Here is a 22,494-nt window from a genome sequence, read left to right on the forward strand (position 1 = left end):
TACAGTGAAATATTCAAACACCTGCTCCAGAAAGTCATCTGGTGAAGTTCTTATTAATAAGCGATCTGTGCCCTGTGCTGCCTGGAATAGGCTATAGAAGGCTGTATTTAATAAGCAGTTGGAAGATGGATGGATGGATGGATGGAAGGTTTCTTTTTGGACTCATGAATAGAATGAATTGCATTGTCATTTTCCCTGACATAACATGTTAATTTGAAATCAGTCACAAGGGAAGACAAATAGACAGTGGGGTGTCATCGAGTGAATCCCCTAATCTGATGCCGCATGTCTTTCACACACATGTGAAACAGTGTGAACTCACAAGTAACCACGAATTTTCCCTTTTTTGAATGTGAAAAGATGGGGTGATTCACACATAAATGTGGGGTCCCTAACACAGTTAAGGTTTGGGTCTTGAATTCTGCCCCGTGCTCTGTGCGTGTGAGGGGTTTGCATGTTCTCCCCCTGCTCGTACCTGCAGGTACTCCAACATCCCCATCAGTTCAAAGACATGCAATAAAGGCTACAAGCTGGTTTTTATTTCTGCGTACTGTAGTATCAAGTCAAGTCAAGTCAAGAGATTTATTTGTCACATACATACAACATGCAGTGAAATGTATCTCCGTGTCACCCTTATGTGGCTGTGTAAAAATAGAAAGAAATCTATGTATGCAGCCATGTACCCTACGCCATAACCTTACGCACACCTCGCCAGAAATGTAACTACAGGTATCAGGGTACCCCGTAGGGCATGCAGCTACCTACAAAGAAGATTCTACACAGAAGCAAAAATCAGTGATTAAATTGGCGAGCGTGTGTCCCCTGTGACGGACTGGTGTCTCCCTGCTTCGTGCCCTGTGTTGCGTTGGATGTGCTCCTCGTCACCCTCATGAGCCCGTACTGGATGAGGGATTGGAAGATGAATAGATGGAAATGTGGGTAATTACTGGGGTTAACTATCTCACAGTAGCTTAATGCATAGATAAAATGTGGCTCATTCCAGAGATAATACCTGATAATAATATCTGAGATCTGTCATTAAGTTTCATTATTGTTAGTGTGAACTAAATAATTCTGAATCCTTGTACTTAATATATATCTTTTAGAAGTTTTACATTACTTCATTTAGTCGGTGTTCCATGTCAGAGAAGGGTTTACATGAACAATACCAAAAAATACATTTGAGTACCCTGTACATGCATTTCTATTTTGTTGATAGGCCTAAAAACAATCCTTACTTAAAACCAACATATTCATCTACACTGTGTGAAGTCAGCCAGTACTCATTGGAATGCAGAACCAGCACCTTTTTGTTTCCCTTCATAGTACCAGCACCTCTCAATATCTGCTGGAACTGAATAACGAGGGGAGTACTGGCACCTGGTACTGTATAAGAAGGGGAGTACTGGCACCTGGAGCTGAATAACAAGGGGAGTACCGGCACCTGGAGCTGAATAACAAGGGGAGTACGCACACCTGGTATTGAATAACAAATGAAAGACCAGCACCTAGTACTGAATAACATGCGGAGTACCAGCAACTGAACAGCAAGGGGAATTCTGGGTCCTGGTACTGAATAACAAAGGGAATTCCAGCTCCTGGTAATGAATAACAAAGTGAGTATCAGCACTTGGTATTGAATAACAAGGGGAGTACCAGCACCTACTACTGAATAACAAGGGGAGTACCGGCACCTAGTACTAAATAACAAAGGGAATTACGGCTCCTGGTACTGCATAACAAAGGGAGTACAGGCACCCAGTACTGAATAACAAGGGGATAACTAGCACCTAGTACTAAATAACAAGGGGAGTACTGGCACCTTGTCTAAGTTATGCATCTGTCCACGTTTAGCTCTATACATTGGACCAAGATGGTAGAGGTTTTATAACTGGAGATAAACTGATACCCATGCTTGCAGAACAACCATACAAACTCAGTATATACAACTTGAGTACTGTAGAATACCTCAGATAAATTGGTGAATATGCTGCAATGCACACAGATACTGATAGAGTGAGTCCACCACTGTCATTTTTAGGCAGCCGAGCAACTCAATAAAAATGACAGATACAGTTTTCTGGGGTGTATAGAGCACATTTTGAAGGCAGTGTCACTTCCAGTCAAGCTGAACCATACTCAACATTCCAGCTCCCCATATTATTTCTTCTGCATGGCACTGATGATGGAGAATGCAGGCGGGATTAACATTTCATCCCGGCTTCTGATGCTGCCTCACAGACAGCTCATTTCTCATACAAGACCCACATGTCAGGCTTTAGGGCCACACCAGGTTGTAATTTGAAAAAGCCAATGACATTTAGACAACACACTGGTAGCTTCTGTTGTACAGCGACACACCATTCTCAAAAGTTTGGGCACACCTACCCACAGAAAGGTTTATTTGTGCTATTCTCTGCATTTTAGTATAATTATAAAGATGGGGGGTTGGGGCAATTCTGTGGGCAATTCTGGCAGATGGTTGCCAGGTTGCTGGTTCCAATTCTTGGGTCAGCAGACTGATCCCACTATTGGGCTCTTAAGCAACGTCCTTAACCCCAGTTGCTCGATGGCCTGGCTGACCCTACTGTCTCCTCTACGGCAGTTTCATGAGGTGGCCTCCTGGGATGCTTTTCCAGCCATCCTGAAAGAGGTCCCACATATATGCTGTGCATTCATTGGCTGCTTTTCCTTCACTCTCTGATCAGACTCCTCCAAAACCATCTTTAATGGGTTTAGGTCAGGTGACCAGGTCATGTGATGCAACACTATCACTCTCCTTTGTAGGTGGCTTGGTGTGTCCAAACTTATAACTGGTACTGTACATCATAAACAACACTGTACCAGCAAAGAATAATGTCATAACAAATTAAAAATACCAACAAAGTTATAAAAATATAAATAGCATCTACTACCCTCATCCAGGCCTGTAGCCAGAAACAAATTTCGCAGGGGGTCTGGAAAAGGTCTCTCTCGGTAGATTTTAGCAACTGGGGAGAGGGGGTCCCTGCATAGCAGAAGAAGGGGGTGCTAAAGCAAATTTCGAGGGGGGTGCAAACTCAAGTTTTTACTACCTGGCTACACGCCTGCCCTCATCATAACAAAGTCAGGAGCTCAGTGTTCTGATTCTTCACCAAACTTGAAGCATGTTAGTTGACGTTAAAACGGCGTGCACAACAGTGCACCAGGGCTGTGATGACCCACCTCTTCCCAGTCTCCCTCCCCCTGACCCATGAGGATGACACAGGGATCGGACTTGTTCAGCGTATCCCGGTCCAGCAGATTCTTGCAGGAGACTCTCAGCTCCACTTTACAGGCATTTCTTGCGGGTGGTGAACTTGTCTGGTCCTGGGTGTCATTCATCACGGCTGAGAAGATCAGAGTCATGGCATATTATTCAATGAAGTTGGGTGAATCTGCTAAAAATATATATTTATAAAACCAAAATTCCAGTTTTTGAGAATTATACTGGATTATTAAACTATACACTTATACTATTTCATTCATTCATTCATTGCCACAAAACACTTCTTCAGGTCAAGGTCATGATGCAGTGTGTTCTCAGATAGCATAAGATAGGTATAAAGTAAACCCTGTACAGAACAGCAGAACATGTACATCACTGTACATTAATGGTCAGAGGAATACTATGGAGGTACTAATCCACCCAAAGAAAACGTCTTTGGGCTGAAATCAGATCTGCAGCCACAGATATGAGAGGCAGATCTCTCCATTAAGCCGCCTGTAACAAACAGCTTAGGAGCAGCTATTTAAAAATAACTAAAAACCTGATTAAATAAACTCTTCGTCATTTTACCCTCACATTTCCCCATTTTACGGTTCTCTTAAAGGTAAAGAATCATTTTTAGCTTAAAAGGACAGCTTTTAAGACTAAAAAGCCTGTCATTAGTATTCATGGAGATACATATTAGCATGCAATATCAATACTCCTCTGCTGCAATGAATGAACACTTGACGATTCTGTAATTTACTCAGAGAAGGATAATCTCTGTTTCATAATGGGGGTCAAAGACTTCTTTAAAACGCCTATAGCGTAATTCACAGTATTCTGAATTTTGTAAAGACACTTATTACAGTTACCCATTTCCTATCCAGTTATTATAGTTTTTGTTAACATTCACTCTTTTTCTCATCACCATCAAACGTCTCCACAGGCATCGTTTCAATGTATGTAATCGTTTCTCTTTTGCAATTCGCAGGTATATTAAAGAATTATGCGCACTGTTACAATGCTACACGATGTTGGAATAAAGGAAAGAATGAACACCTGTTACATTATATTTTGCCTTATTTTAATATTACACTACATTAGAGTGCAATATAATTAAGGTTTCAGTAAATCTAAATGTACATATTATAATGAATTTGTTTACAAAACATATTTCGAGATATTTTTGACAATCAGTTTTAATCATGAACTAATACAGATATTACTTAGGGCAGTTCAGATTCTCTGGTGGAAACCTTTTTGTGTAACTTGCAAGAATCTTGCTGTCTGTCCAGCTTTCCGGTCGCATTTAAGTTAATTTGAAAATGTTTAGTTGGGTGTAGGCTACATTACCACGAATAAACAATCTTATTAACAATTTACCCAGTTCCCTTCAGTACATGCGAAGTACAATTATGAAGCCCTAGAGTTTAAACAGCGAAATGTTCGTCCGTGCCCAATTACAATGCTAAAGAAAAAAATCAACTCATACAGCGTCACAAGAGGCAATAAAAAGTAATAATTACTGTATATCTGTACAGTATAGAAGTCTTGATGCGATTCCCTTGTTTAATCACGCTCAAAGCATAATTTGATCACTCATGGTATTTACAGAATTGCTAAGGCTCAGTTACTCTCGTGCTCGTAAACAAAATCGTTATCATTAACGAAGATGATAATAATGGAAGTCATATTGCTTTCTAGCTACTGATACAAATAACTAGCAAATTAAGTACCGCTGTACGTAGAATAAAAATGCCGTCGTTTTGTTGTAAGGACATTTTATTAATTAATAAGAGACGAAACAAAACGTTTGATTTTCCGTAGAGAAATAGAACACTGAAACAAAAATAGCATTATACTCGTAATTTTAAAAAGGCCAAGTCTACGAAACACCACTACATATTTACACACCATACATCTACAAAGATGCTTGCATTAAGATAACGAAATACATACAATGCACTCTTGCCTATATATAATTTGACTATGTTTTCAATCACTGAGATGTAGCCTACATAAGGTCATCCACATTCCAATGCGGTCCGTAAAACTCAGAAGATTCAAAAGAAGACAAAACACACCAAAAAATGAAATGCTAGTCGATTTCAGGAATGTGAAGAATATTACAGTCGACTTATATTCTCAGTGAGTTTCTGGTGCTGTGAAAAAAGACTTCTTACCTGCTGTATTTCTCCGAGTAATCGTACTTGTTTAAACGTGTCCACAGTCACCTTCGAGCTGTAGCAAACTCGGGATTGGAGGGAAGGCGAAGAGTGAAGAAGGTGAATTTGTTTGCATATCTTATAATATGCACCATGTAGTCAGTGTCCGCTGGGGGGAGACATCGATGCGACTCTGGCTCGTCTCCAAAAGAGGCATCGCGCATGGTCGTCGTCGATCTGTCGGTATTTACGCTTCTTAAATTACGTCTCCCTCTCGATAAAAAATAAGTAATAAATAAGTAAATAAAATACAATATGTAATGTACACAACATTTGTGAATGTGGTACACTAAAATAAATATTTCTGTAAATAAAAATGCAATGATTAATGCAAAGGCTTGGTCATAGGGCTATTTCTTCATGAAGCAGGATTTCTTGCTGCGCCGGATATCTTGTGGATTTAGGTTAAATGTCTGGTTTAAATATAAGTGAACGAAGATAAAATCCATTTACACTTAGGTACCCGTTACCAAGTTATCAATACAGGTCATCCAGCTAAGCAGGAAATCATGCTTCGTGATGTAGGACCCTGGTGTCAATGGTTCTGATTTAGGAAACAATTTACTAGTAAGCTAGATGTAGGGGCATAGTTAGAGCTGATTGGGAAGGGGGGGCTGATGGTAAACTATTCATGACTTAAGCCAATAAATACACATTTATTTGGGGGGGGTAAAGTCTCCTTAAAATGGGGGTAACGACCCCCTTGCTGGAAGTAAAAACAAAAATAGGTAACAGAAAAGAAAATCAGTCGAGCAGATTATATCTCACACACGATTTCGCAACTCAAACGGCTGAACTGCTTCATTTCAATATAAGGGCATGTGATGTTTATTTATTTATTTGTTTATAAGAGTGCAATGTTTCCATCACAAATATAGATATTTTGGTTATAAACAGCAGACAACAAGAATTAAATCTTCAAGTGATAACATATTGGGCATCCAGTTCAGATTAAATCGAAACCTGAAGGTGATAAGGAAAGACAGTGAAATGACAAATCAATATTAAGTTTAAGAACAGGCCTGTTAGGAAATGAAAATGATCTTATAAAAACAAGAAAGTGAATCTTAATGGATTGAATAAAAAATAAAAAAAACAGCAGGGTGAGAAACAGAATTTCTTCAATGATACACAGTACATCTCAATGTCAGCCCACACACAGCACATCTCAACAGGTTTAGACTAAAATACTCACAGCACCCACCGACTGGTGACAACAGTGCGCGCTCCATATGTAGAGCTCCGTTACACTGGGTAGTGCTGGGGAGTGAAATGGTCGCATGTGCAGCCCAGGCTGGCAGCCCCCCGGGCTCCACCAGTGTTCCGCTATGTCCATACACTCCCCAGGGCCGATGTGTCCTGCGACAAACGGACTAAATGGATAGCTCACGCTGCTCTGTCACTTCCAGATAACTCTCACACTTGTTTATAATTACCCAAAGCCTGGCTTCCAGATGTCACCAACTATCATTATCACCATCAGGGACACCGGTAACTCAGTAGCAAGATGACAAAACAAATCCTGTTCATGTTAAAGTTGCCCAACTCCCTGTGAGAGCATCAGTCTGTTCCTATGATGTAAAAGCACATGCTGTCAGTGTTCAAACACGGTTCAGCTTTATTTTTCTTTTGAGTAAAAATGCATACATTTAAATATAAAAGTTGTGATGCATCATCTACAGATCATTAATTACAGTCTGTGCCCAGAAAATCACCGTGACATTTTGTCTTTTAATATCCTTAATATTCAAAGTAAAAACCAGCAAAAAAAAGTAGCATGTTTGTCTTCTTAGCCTACTGACATGCTAATCTTTTACTTCCATAACAAGATAGAACAGGGTTAGGCAACCCTGCTCCTGGAGTGCTGGTAAACAGCACATTTTCTATTCTATTCAGGTGTGGGTCATCAAAAACCTGGTAGGATGGAAAACTTGCTAGACACAGGTATTCCAGGATCAGGATTGCTTACCCCTGAGCTAGAATAACAAAATGCATCCTGTTCATTGACTTTCATTGAACTCCAGAAGGGTAAATTGCATCCTGTTAGTTGTCTACCCAATATCAATCACTACAAATAAAATTGAGGGAAAAAAACTGTTAGAAAAAAAGACTTGTCCGACTAATAAATGGGACCAGATTCCAGACTAAGCTGAAATGGTGACAGAACCTGAATCTTCATGAGCTTCCAAGAACCGTATATAATTTGTCAGAGCTTTGTCTGTGTCACTGACGATGTTTTCGATTTGACATTTTGGATTTGGGTGGTATGAGTGTGTACCCCATGGACTGGCACCCCGCCCTGCGTTATTACCTGCCTTGTGCCCATAGTTTCTGACATAGGCTCTGGATTTAAGAAAGTGCTGGTTTAGGAACTTATTAAAAACTGTAAAGGGACGTCATATTCATCACATTTCAAAACTGAAGAACTTCAGGTAACTCCATAGAATCAGGACACCAGCCAAAATGATTGAAACAGTCACTACAAAAACATGTTGCTTCATATTGTACTGTCCATTAGGGGTGTAACGATATACTCAGCCCACGAGACGAGATGAGACAAGATATTGGGTTCACGAGGATGAGACAAGACGATATTTTAACAGTATTTTAAGGAAAACTTCAAAGAGGAAATATATTATTGGAGAGCAGCCTTTTATTTGATTAATTTGAAAGACAAAAAATGCTAAATAATGCAGATGTATGATGAAATGTTTTAAATAATCACCATCATCATATGCAGTAAAGAACAGAACAAATATCTAGCACCATAAAATATTTCACCACAAACTCAAATGACAGGCTTCTCTCGTATTTCACTACTCAATAGAACATAAACTAGGATATAAATAAAACAATATAAATAACAAACATAAAACATTTTTTAATGTTTTCTTTATGGGTGCAGTGTATTTAAGTATAGAACTATGACGGTGCTGCAAATGGCTTTGCATAGTAGTAGTGTTAGCCGCTGTGTACGGCATTATTTTCCTACAATGCTTACAGATGGTTTGTGTTTTGTCTGTCACCCTTTCGCCGTTTATATTTTCCGCTGGTTACCCAAAATGCTGCCACGCAAAAGATTTAAAAGTGTCTGGGGCATCTGCTATGGTAATTTCGTCAGATGCCGACATGCTTACAGCAGCTGATTTGCAGCGCCTTCGCGAGACGGCTTTTCACTCTGACTAGGAATCTCGTCATGTTATAATATCGCATTACACTCCTACTTGTCCATCCATCCATCCATCCATCCATCCTCAGCTGCTTATCCGGGGTTGGATCACGGGGCCAGCATTCTAAGCAGGGATGGCCAGACCTCCCTCTGCCCAGTCACCTCCTCCATCTCCATAGGGGGGATACCACTCGAGGGGCTCCCATGCAAATGAGAGATATACTCACTCCTGCGTCTGCCCCGGAGTCTCCTCCCGAAACACATGACATGCCTCCCAAGGGAGGAGTCCAGAAGGCATCCTAGACAGATGACTGGAAAACCTCAACTGACTCCTTTCGATGTGGAGGAGCAGCATCTCTACTTTGAGCTCCTCCCGAATGTCCGAGCTCCTCACCCTCTCAAAGGCTGAGCCCAGACACCGTGCAGAGGAAACTCATTTCTGCTGCTTGTGTCCGCGATCTTTCTATTGGTCACTACGCAGAGCTCATGACCATTGGTGAGGGTCGGGAGGGAAGATCAACCAGTAAATCAATAGCTTCGCCTTTTACCTCAGCTCTCACTTTACCACAACAAACCAGTATAATGTCTGCATAACTGCTGATGCTGCACTGATCCATGCTTCCTTCACTCAAACTTAACAAGACCCCAAGAACTTCTCATCTTGAGGCAGTAACTCATCCCCAACATGGAGGGGGCAATTCACCCTATTCCGGCTTTAAGCCATGACCTCAGACATGGAGGCCCTGACCCTCATCATGGCCAATTGACACTTGGCTGAAAAACACCCCACTGCAGACCAGAGGTCACATCCCGGTAAAACTAGCCGAACCACATCTTCTGTAAAAAACAAAACTGCGACCCTGAGCTCTATACCTCTGGGCTGCACCTACAAATTCTGTCCATAGCAGTTATGAAAAGAATCGCTGACAAAGGGCAGCCGTGGCGGCGTCCAATAAGATATCAGATATCAGCCTATAAGATATCTTGGGATGAGTATTGATTCATTTAAGTACCCTACAAAGTCACTGTTATAGCAAAAGGAAATCCTCGCAGTTTTAGACATATTAGGAACAAACTGCAAACAAATACATTAAAGTTGTATAAACAACTGTGACTTGGCCTCACTTATTGCACTTTGGGCTCCCGAGGTGGCATAATCAGAGTGAGATCTTTGTAAACTTTACCTAAAGATACCTTAAGGATTATAGATAAAGAGCTTACCTTTCATTCTGTTCACCCTATTCACAGTATGCATGACATAAAAAACAATTCTTGGTACAGTCAGATATGCCACATTTAACAAAATGAGATCCCTCACTAGATGGGATTATGATGCATACCACACGAGGGTTATTCCCTTTGCTCATGGAAGTTTTACATCCACAAAAATGATCAGATTGTATAGGAGGGCAGGTGAAGCAACTAGAGGAAGCAGGACCAACTAATCAGATGTCTCTTCTAGCTGCATGGCCTCACCTCCTCTACAATCTGATTGGTTATCTCTCTAAACCAATCATTTTTCATTCTGCCCTCAGAACATTTTGTGGAAGTTAAACTCCCAAGAACATTCACTTTCATTCTTCATCGACTGCATTCAACACCAGCTTTCAATATGGATTTAACAACGTGTGGATCATCAGTTTCCCATTAGGACTAAAATTACAGGCAAAATCCCACGAAAGAACGAAAAGCCTGTATTCAGCTTGCATGTAACACACAGTGTAATATTACCTGGGTGACAGAAATGCTTACTAGGTCCACCTTCCCAAAGTCTGCGTGTTTGCCTTGGGTTTCTCTGGTAAGTCATATTGTGACATTGCTAAAACAATATAAAAGTCTGTCCTGAAATGTTCCTCTTTAAATTGTTTAATTTCGATTGTGATAAATCCTAAATGACAGCACATGTATAAGGGTAACAGGAAACCCGCCATGAACGTAAACCATAATATGGTTTTGATTTAGTGCCATGGATTTTCAATTACTGATCAGAAAATGACTTTGGGATGAAGTTAAATTCTCAGAAAGTTCTCAACTGTGAATTCATGGATCATGGATCCCAGAACCCCCGAGTAAAGATGATGAGCTACCGTGGCTGCTCTCTCTAGCCTGTCTAATTACGGGAAACAAGTCTGCACTTCGCAGGTAGCGGGGATTCCGGAATACACAGCTGGCTCTCCATTAGGCGTCGGATCTTTTTCATAACCACTATAATGAATGCACTTACAAAGTACTATTAAGGACTGGAGTAAGCAATTGAAGAGTGATATTAAATAAGCATGACCACCATAACCAACTCAACACTTGAAATCTTCAAAGTGCCTTGATTTTGTACATTTTCCCTGTGCAATTAACATATACAGACACCCTTCCAAAAGACTGCTGTACTGAATACCAAACTTGATTGCAGGAAATATTAGTAACATGATATTCTTGCTTTTAAAAAAAGATGATCACAATACCAGTAACACCAAAATAATCATGACTTTATCTTCAGATTATTCTGGAGGCAGTGTGGACACACAGAGGAAAGGTTGCATCGCCAAAACAGTCTGCTGTTTTCAGGATAAATCACACACTAAACACCATACTCCGTACCACTCAATATTGTTCTCCAGTGTTTCTGAATCCACTTATCTACATCTTATTGTAAATATCAGTGTAATTAGTATCTAATTGAGGGGGAACCAAAAAAAAAAAAAACTCTACCCAATGGATTGAAAAACAGGACGCTTGCCCATCAACATCAAGCTGAGCTTGTCATTCTTTCATAATCTGATCTCACACAGCATAGATGGCAAAAATAGACAGGTCCTGAAGAGGTGTAGGTTGGTGTTTACATAAGACTCCCACTGTCCTCCCATTGCCACTGCCCACAGAGCAAAGCCCCAAATGCTTTAGTCCTCCTGCTGTGGGAGCAGCTGCATTTCAAATGCTATGAAGAGTGGTCTACTTGTCTGTTTATTTGCAGAAAGACAGGCGTATTTCCAGGCAAAATTATGCAACCACTTCATTGAATAAATCTCAGCCAAAGCTGATATTTTGCCATTTTTTTGCTTGAATAAATATGAAAGGGGGGGGGGGGGGGAATCAGAATGTAAGACATGCCGTTTTTCAAGGCAGATGTCAGTCATGCTGCACATCCTTTCCAACTTGATTCTTAAAACACGCCATTATATATATATATATATATATATTATATATATATATATATATATTATATTATATTATATTATATACACACACACACACACACACACACACATATATGTTACTCAGCAACCTTTACTCTGACACAAAAGGCTTAAACTACTTAACCTACCTTCATTCCATTAAGGGGCAGCCAGAAAAACCACTAACACAAGCACACAAATTTATTTCACCCTAGATACCAGATACTTAGGGAAACTAGGTGGCAATCAACTGTGGAGCAAGAAATCTAGCTGGGTTCAAGCTCAGTTGGACCCAGCGCCAAAAATGAAACCAGTCCATGAATTACACTGGAAGTGCATATGCATACAACCTTATGAGAAGATTAGCATGCACCGTTTCATGCATCAGGACTCAAAGTTTTGATCATGATAAACCAACACCTGCAATTCACTGCTCTAAGAACGCAAAGTCGTCGAACAGAAGGACATGAGACAGACAGCTTTAGATAATTTTTTTATTCTGAAAAGTTCCACCTTAAGTATCTCACTTCTTCTTGTCCACGTCCTGCTCGGCGGCCTCCTTTGCTCTCTTGGCACGAATGCCAAAAAGACGTGCATTGGCACGGGCCATGCGCAGGCTGGCAAATGCCTTGAAGTTCTTCTCGTCTTCTGAGATCACCCGGGCCTTCTCCTTCTTGTACACCTGCAGAGGAAATGACTGGTCAACAGCTAATCCACAAGAGAGACCATATTCGAAGGCCTCCAGCCACCTACGCTCGTTTAACCAAGCATACTTAAGAGGTATACATTTGAGCAGCAGGTTCAGGAAAGAGGAATCAGCTCCAAAGTATGATACGTACACTCCTGATGGGCATGACAGGTCCAGTGAGCTGTGTAGCCATCTTGAGCTCTTCGGCCTAGAGAGAACACACAAGGTCAGAAATTACTAAGAAAGCACACTTCTATAAAATTTGTAAGGACTTTAGCAATCTTGCCATTCTGGATTCAACAAACCTTAAGTCACCACATTAAAGGGAATTGGGAAATTTGGAAACTTTGCTCAGAAATAATAACAAGCTGAATTAGAAATGGAAAATATTTAAATGGTCAAAAGTGACAGCAGTGGAGGGCAATATCTGGAGATTTAACTTACAGAGCTGTCTCCCTTCCTGGGAGCAGAGGCCTTCTTGGGGAAGAGGATGAGTTTGGAACGATACTCCTTCAGCCTCTGGACGTTAACCTGCAGCGACTCTGTAGACTTGTTGCGGCGACGAGGGTCCACGGCAATGCCAATGGTGCGCGCCACCTTCTTGTGAATGCCGGCGGCCTGGGGGAGCACAAAAGGACCAGCAATCAGGCATTCGGATGTGGAAGGCGAGATCCAGAGCCGCACACGTGCTTCACACCAACACTTCATGCTCTTCTATGCACCAGGAAAGGCTTCAAGCATTCCATTGTTAACCTCACAATTGTTTAGATGTTTGTAGGAACAACTGAAAATTTAACTGCAGTCATCAGAAAAAGGGTTCAGCATTATCATCAAAATGGTACAGAGATTCCGGAGAAAGTGTCATCATCTGACTGCCAAAAAGCCCTTGACAACAGTAACCAAGAACAACTGAACACTCCAGTTTAAGACAAGCTGCAGGTTGTTCTTACCTTCAGCTCCTCCAGAGTGAACCCCCGTCCGGCACGGACCTTGGTGTTATATCTGATGGTGGGACACCTGACAGCAGGGCGCAGGGGACCAGCGACAGGCCGAGGAGCGATACGGCGAGCCTTTGCCTGGCGGGCCTTTCGCCTGGGGACGTGTACAGCAAGTTACTGGCTGAAAACCCTTCATGGTGCGATATGCAGCTCGCACACATGCAGGGCCATGAGGGGCTTACCTGCGGATTTTCCTGGCAGGCTGGTTGAACCATGTGCGAACCCTTCTCTGCCAATCTTTGTGGAAATGGGGGTTCAAGATCATGCCATTTCGGCTGGGAGCCATGGCTACTTATTTCCCTGTTAAAAGTGTAAAAACAGAACAAATTTGTGATACTGCATACCACATACAAACAATCAACTGAAAAATCATCTTCAGTAACCAGTGAACGAAGAGTTCCGGAAATGTTTACCAGACGGTAGGGCGACTAGGAAAGTAAGATCAGCACCACCAGGTCATAAACTGATTAACCACTACATCACTCAGCTACGATACTTAAGCAATAGCAGATCCGTTTTTTCTTCGCCTGAAGAATTATGAGATGCCAAATGAATGCAACGTGTACCGTAGAACTGCCAAACTCGCAGGCCAACCATTCTTCGGTAAGAAAACTACTGCCGGGTTATTCAACAAAACGGACAACAGCAATATGAAAATAAAGCTCCGTGCTCAAGACGATAATGTATATCCTCAAACTACCGTTAAACAATGCAGTTTCATGCCGGCAGCAGAACGTTAGCGTCAGTAAAATGTGCACTACCAGTAATCATGGAAGGGAAAGGCATTCCAACACTGTAACCCTCGTAAGACATCTTTTTGATGGCAGATTTTCACAATACTGCACACATTCAACTTGTGTCATACTATTAATAATATCGAGACAGAAAAATACACAAAAGTATTACTCGATTTTAAGGATTATAATAGATTTTCACCAAAACATAGCCAGTCATTTTCCACTCACCGTCCTCAAGAAATATGGCCGGGCGGAAAAAGAAAGAAACTTGCAGAGAATTGTGGGTTATTAAAAGAACCAGCCAATGACAAGGGGCCTGTCCTCTGACGACCCGGAAACACTAACTCGGCCTGTCCTACGGGCAGCCATGGTGGCTGAGAAGTGAGCGTTTTATCTGATGTTATGTTGGGTTTATTATTCCTTTTGGATTCTGTGCTAACGATGTATATTCTGCAAATACAACGGTCCTGTGTCTTTACTTAGATTAATTAATTCATCCAAATACTAAAGATAATTTAATACGTTTCGTATTAATAACTATCTGTCTGTCTATCTATCAATATATCAATCATTAATTAAGTCGTTTGCACTGAGTGATGTTCATCATTTGTAATTATACCGATTCCTGAACTGCCACCAGCAAAACTCCCACGTTAGGGTTGCAAATGCCACTTGCCGCCGCTGCTGGTCTTCCTGTGACCGACTCAGTTTGTTATCGTATTGTTAAAAATCTGATGTTGCCTTTTTTCATTTAGCTGTTCTTATAAAGTCTATGTATATCTAAAGTGTTCCCGGTGGTATCGGCAGATACGTGCAGGAGACTTGCGTCACATTTCCTTATCAACTCTCAAAAAAGGGCACTGAGAATTTCATTCCGCTAGGTGCCGTTGCAGTGTACGATGACAGCTCTATTTCAGCCTGTTTAGCTTGTTTCCAATAATCGAAAAGAAATACACTTCATGCAATATGTTTATAAACAATTGTAGACATTTACTTGTATATAAACATATAATTCATTTTCTATAACGCCTGTGAGCAGACAGGCTCTTTGCTATTTTTATTTTACATATTTAAATTTATATAATGTGAATTACACGGTATAGGAATAAGGGTTTGCCGAAGGTTAAAAGTTAAATTGGCATGGGGAGTCGTATATCTGAGTAAATAATCTTTGAATTTTTAGTATGTTCTTTAATTATTATTATGATTATTATTAATAATAATCGTTAGAATTTTTAGAATGATCTTTATCATCCTTTGATCTTGGAAGAAGATCCTGACGTCAGGGATTCATTAATCATTGATGTCCATCATTTAAGCAGGACAGGGTAAAAGTCGAAGCCATGAATGTTAACTGAACATTTCACAAGGACTCTTCTTATTTTTGGAAGTATAGCTTGGTGTGCATTATATTTCATTGTGGATCAAGTAAACCCTGGATTTTATCCTAAAGCAAGATCAGATTATAAATGTTTCAAATTTAGAGTTTTGTGCATTATGACTTTTCTAGGCACATCATGAACCATTTTCAGCAAAATGCACTGAAATGAAGAGGAGCTGTACCATGCAGCTGTTCCTTGTTGCCCTACATGCACCATGGCCAGATCAGCCCTCACACTACTTTGGCACAAGTCTAACCAATCGAATGAAGCCTGTCTGTTTCCTCCTGCAATCTGGCTTGAAATGACTAGACACCCTCGTCACGTGACACTCTGCCTCTTCCCTGAACTGTGTTGCCTCCTTATTGGGAAGCTCATCTATGTCTCCCTTTATATAGATATCCAAAAGCTGAGCGTGAACTGTATGAGAAATACTCAAGGTAGACTAAATAAAAAGCCTAGAAAACACAAATGGTATAGATTAGATGAACTTTATTGATCCCTGAGGGAAGTTTAAGGTGGCAATTTAAGCAAATAAGTGGGATTAAACATTCCTGTTCTTAATTCCTGTCAAAATGACATTATTGATAACACCTTAATAACATGATATTAGATGAGGGGAACTCCCCAAAAACAGGCTTAAAGAACACTAGAGTCATGTAGCTCTGACTCACAGGCTGGAAGAACTTAACAGTTGTGGGTTCAAATACCATGCCCTGCAGATTAATCATATTGCTCCTGGGCCAGTAACCCCAATTGCCCTGGGGATGTTTGTTGACCCTGTTTCCTTATCCTCACTTGGTTCTATTACAACAGCATATTTAATTAATTACCAATTACTTGAATTCCTGAAAGTGATCTGCACACAAAGACAGTAGTCATGCTTCCTTATTTCTAATGATCCCTAAAACCCCCATTTCTGTACCAGTAACTTGGAGGACACACACACACAGTGCTACAGGTATTGCAATATGGTGTGATGTTTGGTGGACTGGTCTAATGGAAATCTGTCATGCGTCTTGTGTCCTCTGGCCCTGTGTGGATGTGTCTAGGGCTGATAATGTCCTGCCTCGGCCTTATTGCACATTGAAATTGGTAAGACCACTACCTAGTCATTAATCATTGATTAGCCTTGCTAACAAAAACTCTTATCATGCACAGCGGGCAAAGGTTTGCGATGTACAAGCCATATCTGAGGAAAGACAACAAATGCCGGCAGTCACCATGAGTGTTCCAATTTAAGTCGTCTGTCTTTTTGCCTACCTGCTTTGGCATTAATATTGTAAGACCAAACCTCTCTTGGGTTCACAGGTCATCTTTTAAATTTATATTACAACAAAGATAATTATACAAATACAGACGCTCCTCTACTTACGAACTTTCAACTTAAGAACTTTCAGACATACGAACGAAGAGTACTAGAAGTCCAAATTGGGCTCAATGGGCTCCCGTTTCCTGTCCGCAACATCTTTTTTTTTTTCTGTGCACCAATTCCGCCTAGTACGACTTCTGGCCGCTACTCCTGCCGCAGCAGCGTAGTGTGTGTACTCCCAGCATCCTAGTTCTTTGTACTTGTGTATACCCTTAAAATGATGTTGAATAAGACTTATGATGAACATTTCAAATTACGAATGGCCATTCGGAACATATCTCATTCATAAGTAGAGGAGCGTCTGTACATATTCATACTATTGTTTTGCCACAAACTATAAAAGTATACTTGAAATTGTTAAGCTATTAACAGGCAATATTATAATTTACCAACATTAGTTTAGGAGCATATTTTCAGAGTATTCCCATTCATGCTAATACTGTAACAGTTTAAAAACCAGTATCTAAAGGCACAAACGTTTTTCTTAAGTCACACATATGAATAACTTCCCAGACCTACTCCACCTATTTCCCTATTCCTGATATTCCACGTCATTCAGAAACATGCCCTGGCAGGTGAGATGCCAAGCTCACAGAGCCTCTTCTAGGTTAGGCCATCTGTACTATTTTCAAACAGTTACCAAAAGAGGTTTGTTTCTTTGTGTATGTGATGAGGTAGAACGATTATGACTCCACCCGAATTACCAGGCTTTGAAGTTGTGTCGAGTTTTTTCAGGACTGGTTGACATCACTACATTTTCCCTTGTATTTTCTGCCATTCCTTCTCTTTTACAGCATGAATGAACTCCTGGTATTTTTGCTGATGCAATGTAATGGCATTCCATCGAGGATCCGCCTCTGCCATATTCCCTATGCTACCTGGGGTAAATTACAGCACCCCCCCCCCCCCCCCAACCCTGTACAGGCTAAGTGGTTATAAGATCGTTGGAGACAGAGAAACTGCACAATCGCAATTGAGACATGAACAGTGTTTTGAGTTAAAATTTTGAATTTGGTGATCAGTGTTGACACACCACAGCACACAACAACGAAATGTGTCCTCTGCATTTAACCCATATGTGACATAGCAGGGGGCAGCTAATTCTAATTCAGCGCCCAGGGAGCAGTGCTTGGGGGCAGTAGCTTGCTCAGGGTACCTCAGTGGTGCCTTGCTGGTCGGGGATATGAACCAGCAATCTTTCAATTACAAGTGTGCTTCCCTAACCATTAAGACACCGCTGTTGATGTTTGCTTACAAAGTAGTGTGAATTTTGTCATTGCTATACTGGTTACTCTTGTCTTGGTAGGTCCCTCCCAGTGGATCGTCATAAACTGTTGCTTATTGTGACACCTCACTAGACACTCACTGCTGATGCAGGGCAGAAAGGCATCGGCCGAAAACCTTAACATGCTACAAACTGGGGAGGTGACTCAGAAACCACAGCCTGACATCTGCCAGTTGGCTGAGGCTGTTCAGAGTATTTCGAGCGGAAGGGTCATTGTGCTGACTTTACGGACTAATTGGTTTCCTTAGTTAGGCTATTGGCTGCTCAGTTTAGAAGACACTCCAGTCTTTAACAGCAGGGCCCAAAGAACCAGAGGCAATGATTCATTTTCTCTGGTACATACAGGCTTCTAAGCCAGGCATCAAAGTCTGGTATTTAATTACCATTTAATTCCTTAGGTGATGCTTTCTTGATTTACAATTTTTCCTAATTTATTAACCTAGACATTGTACTAGAGCAATTCAATTAAGCACCTTGCTCAAGCGTACAATAGCAGAGCTTATACTGGATTTTTAAGCTGCCACTATTTAAAAAAGGCTACGCTCATCTTCCAAAATTGTGACTATGCACTGTCAGGAAGAAAAAAAAAAAGTACCAATTTGTACCTTTGCTTGTCACTGGGGCTGGACCCTCAAGGGTCTGCCAATTGTACCCTTGCTGTAGGCAATTGTATCTTTTAGTCTATTCTTTTAGGTACAGAAATTGACTCTTAGGAACATCCCCAAGGTACAAACAGCATTAATGTATCCCCAATTGTACAACATGTTCCTCAGAGTCCATTTATGTATCTTAAAAGGTACATTTACCCTTGAGGGTGCAGCCCCAATGACAAGCAAAGGCACAAATTGGTACACTTTTTTTCTGACAGTGTGTAAAGAAAGGCTCTGAAACACACCCTGACATTTCCTCCAAACATGAAGATTTTAATAGCAAATTTGAAAAAGTCCCTGCAGACTGCAGTGATCTGGCTGTAAGATTTCCAGCAGTGAGTGGAACACCTGTCACTGAACCAGCCTTACAATTAATTCTCTCCTAATCAAAGCTGCGAAACTGTAATTTAGATATTAGCATTACATCAAGAGCAGAGGGGGGGTTTCTCGGGAAATGTTTTGCTGGTGTTTCTCCTTAAAGAAAAGAGGTGGTGGTGCAGCTTCACTGGGTCGGTGGCCTTGGTAGGGTTAATGTGACAGAGTCCTGTGGATTAACTTAAGAGGAAGTTCAGCTTCCAGGAGTGCTACTCCGCCTCGGCAGACTTGACGAATTTCTCGTAGGCTCTCTCATCCATCAATGCGTCCACCTCTGCTGGGTTACTAATGGTCATTTTAATCAGCCATCCTAGTAGAGACATACAGGGATTAATATCAGGAAAATGCTAGGAGCGTGTCCCCCCCCCCATACTCTCCACTTGCTGCGATTTGCTCACCATCCTTATAGCAGGATTTGTTGACAAGCGAAGGTTTGTCCCCCAGCTCTTGGTTTACTTCAGTCACCTCCCCGGTAACGGGGGCATACAGCTCACTGGCAGCCTTTACACTCTCCAGAGCACCAAACTCCTCTATGACACAAGAAAAGAAAAACGCCAAAGAATACACAATGCCTTTTACACCAAGAGGAAGATTTTTACCCAAAAAATAAGATAACAAAGCAATAAAATGAGTAGAGAGGGTTTACCCATTTGTTCCAGTTTTGCACCAACTTCTGGGAGGCCACAATACACCACATCTCCTAGAGCTTCCTGAAACAGAGACGGAGGGGACAATTTTTAAATGCAATCACTAGTAAGTTTTTAGGTTCAGTGCAACCTAACTGAGCAGGGGCTAGTACTGCAAAGGTAGATTTCTGGTTTAACCGGATAACTTGTCAACCTTGTTTAAGGTATCCCCGTTTAAACGGACGTCATCTTTGTTCACTTACATTTACCCCAGACTACCTTAAATCTGACAAGCAAGAAATCCTGCTTCATGACACAGGCCCCAGGTTTCCTTGACTTACTTGTTTATTCTGCGGTCTAAAAAGAGGCTATATACATAAACACTTTGAGCTATAGATAGTGTGCCAGATAGCATTTGTTAGAATGTCTTTATGGATCCCTCACTCTCCAATATCCAGAAAATGATCTGATCTGTCCATGTGCACATATTTTTCGTGGTCCAATGACCTACTATACCATCCACACACAAGCGCAGCCAGTGAGCAAAATAAACTGAGAGAGACTAAGAGGGTGAGTCGGGTATGTAACCAGCCTACACACTCAAAGACGCCAAGGCACCTACCTGTGCAAAATTACTGATGCCAATAGTTCCGACGCCACCATCTACTCGTATCCACTCGTGTTTCTCTGTGAATCTGAGTACTGCGAAAAAGCATTGTTACCTGATACACACAATCCAAATTCACATTTGAAAGACATCCTAGAATACTGACCATAGGACACAGGATTAGAACTTTCAATCCCATAGCAGAATAACCAACTGAATAATAACACATGTATGAGCTAACAAGTATAATTCAAAAACTGCAATTACTTAAATTCAGGCAAAATGGATCCACTATATGCACTACGGTCATTACAGTAGTGTCTCTGCACAGTAAGATCAGAGTTTTGGGTAGAGTACAACATATCTAATGGAACAAAGGGCAAAGTATAGCAATGTACATTAATGAGCAACAAAGGACTGAGTCTTGTGTAACACAGATCCTGAGGTGCAATGTCAAGTAATACCATCACAAGCATAACTAGTGGCAGTTTCAAAAGTGCAGAATTTAATTCTTATAGTGAAACTTAAAAACAGGGCTAAATTCATTTTGTAAAGTCATATGCCATGATTATAAAATGTGAAATGGCCTGCAATTATGGGTACTTGTATCTTTCCAGTAAATCCTAACACATAGCTAAAACCATGGGAACATTAGCACTTCATTAAAATTCAATAAAAATTTTCCATACTTTTATTACAAAAAGTCAACAATTTTTATAATCAAAGACATTTTCATGTAAGTTTTTATTTGCCCTAGAAGCCCAACTTTGTCACTTTAAGGCATGCAAAGGTATTAGCGAACCAGTGTATTCACATGGCATTAAAGAGTGCCGATGCCTCTACGATCCACTCTCTCTGCTGCTTTCATCACCATCAGAATTTATTTTAAAAACAGCAAAAATTTAAAATTTCACTTGCCTAAAACTAACCAAGAAACAATCTCCATGTCATAACAGGTGACATCTAGCCGACTAACTGGCATCAATGAGTTAAGAAGAATCAGGCAACCTTTAATGTAAGTCATCTTTACGATATGACGCGCCGCGATTATCACGACCCCGATCGTATTTTAGTCGTTTACAGAGCATAATGGCGTGTTCGTACAACTTTTACGGTAACCTCAAAACCACGACTAAACTGTTTATCGTATTCTTTTCACCATTTCCGCCTTCAACCCAGTTATAGTCAGCATAAATTACAAAATATACGTACTTAGTGCAATTCAAGCAAGCAGGTGCATTTCAATATTTAAAAGCAGCTATTAACTTTGGAAGTTACATCTTCTACCAGCGATGTCACTTATATCTCAGTCTTCTCATTTGAATGTATGAAGTTATACCAGTGCATTGCATGAGTTGTTTCGGAAGTTACCCGGCTTACTTGGTAAAAAGCGAACTCTCGACTGATCTCTGAAGTCAGTAGCACGTAGCGCGCGACATAAAAGCCCGGAGCGCGTAAAGTCTTACCTGCGGAGGGTCTGGGGGTCGTGCATAGCGCCCTCGGGAAACACGCCTTCCCCAGTATCAGGGGCCGAGCAGTCCTGGCAGTCCGGGAAAGCAGAGGCAGCGCCGAGGTGAAGTTCAGCGACGAAGAGCGCAGCAGCACCGCACACATCGCCATCTTCTTCGAGTCTAGGCTGAAGTGAGCTGCGGGCTCCTGAGCGAGCATCACCACTCGGGGCGCGACCGCGCACGGCGCCAGTGAGATCGCGGAGCGCCTGATCGCATTGAACGGCCTTGCAGCTTCATGGGTTTATGTTAACCTATTACAATAATGTATCCAGTTACGAAATTAAACCTAAATCACGTTTAACCTGAAACAGACAGAAAAACGATTCACCACAAAAATTTCAATTCATTTTTATTTTTTTAGTTTTGAAACTAATAACACAGGGCAGATCAGGTCTTTTTTCCATGACCACAGACTGTAGCTCACTGTGGGGAGGCCCAGACGGTCCCAAGGCAGCTGAGAGATACAATCCCTC

At 41.2% G+C, this 22,494-nt stretch overlaps 3 protein-coding genes and 1 non-coding gene across 6 annotated transcripts in view; all 4 read right to left on the reverse strand.

Moving 5' to 3' along the window:
* Nucleotides 1-5,602, reverse strand: part of LOC111858178 (copine-7-like) — a 28,709-nt gene extending 23,107 nt beyond the window's left edge. Inside the window, exons 1-2 of one of the 3 annotated variants that reach the window (XM_023839717.2) lie at nucleotides 5,413-5,602; nucleotides 3,205-3,368 (exon numbers count right to left, since the gene is read on the reverse strand). In XM_023839717.2, coding sequence (XP_023695485.1) covers nucleotides 3,205-3,363 — 159 coding nt within the window. In that variant the 5' untranslated portion in view covers nucleotides 3,364-3,368; nucleotides 5,413-5,602. The remainder of the gene's footprint in view (nucleotides 1-3,204; nucleotides 3,369-5,412) is intronic. The other 2 variants (XM_072698109.1, XM_023839716.2) reach the window with 2 other exon arrangements.
* Nucleotides 5,603-12,273: 6,671 nt separating this feature from the next.
* On the reverse strand, nucleotides 12,274-14,588 carry rpl13 (ribosomal protein L13). The gene is made up of 6 exons (XM_023839705.2): nucleotides 14,445-14,588; nucleotides 13,662-13,779; nucleotides 13,432-13,573; nucleotides 12,926-13,099; nucleotides 12,633-12,689; nucleotides 12,274-12,475 (listed from the first exon to the last, which is right to left on the reverse strand). Exons 2-6 carry the CDS (start codon nucleotides 13,763-13,765, stop codon nucleotides 12,317-12,319), a joined length of 636 nt encoding a protein of 211 aa, XP_023695473.1. The 5' UTR covers nucleotides 13,766-13,779; nucleotides 14,445-14,588; the 3' UTR covers nucleotides 12,274-12,316.
* On the reverse strand, nucleotides 13,268-13,348 carry LOC111858187 (small nucleolar RNA MBII-202). The gene has a single exon (XR_002841532.1). It is a non-coding gene; the product is annotated as a small nucleolar RNA MBII-202 (small nucleolar RNA).
* A 4,561-nt stretch (nucleotides 14,589-19,149) lies between the features above and the next one.
* On the reverse strand, nucleotides 19,150-22,204 carry LOC111858169 (glycine cleavage system H protein, mitochondrial-like). Its single transcript, XM_023839706.2, has 5 exons — nucleotides 21,977-22,204; nucleotides 20,526-20,605; nucleotides 19,924-19,987; nucleotides 19,676-19,807; nucleotides 19,150-19,587 (listed from the first exon to the last, which is right to left on the reverse strand). The coding sequence occupies exons 1-5, from the start codon at nucleotides 22,176-22,178 to the stop codon at nucleotides 19,487-19,489; spliced, it is 579 nt and encodes a 192-aa protein (XP_023695474.1). The 5' UTR covers nucleotides 22,179-22,204; the 3' UTR covers nucleotides 19,150-19,486.
* Nucleotides 22,205-22,494: the final 290 nt, after the last annotated feature.

The sequence above is a fragment of the Paramormyrops kingsleyae genome, chromosome 13 (assembly GCF_048594095.1).
Source record: "Paramormyrops kingsleyae isolate MSU_618 chromosome 13, PKINGS_0.4, whole genome shotgun sequence".
NCBI lineage: Eukaryota > Metazoa > Chordata > Actinopteri > Osteoglossiformes > Mormyridae > Paramormyrops > Paramormyrops kingsleyae.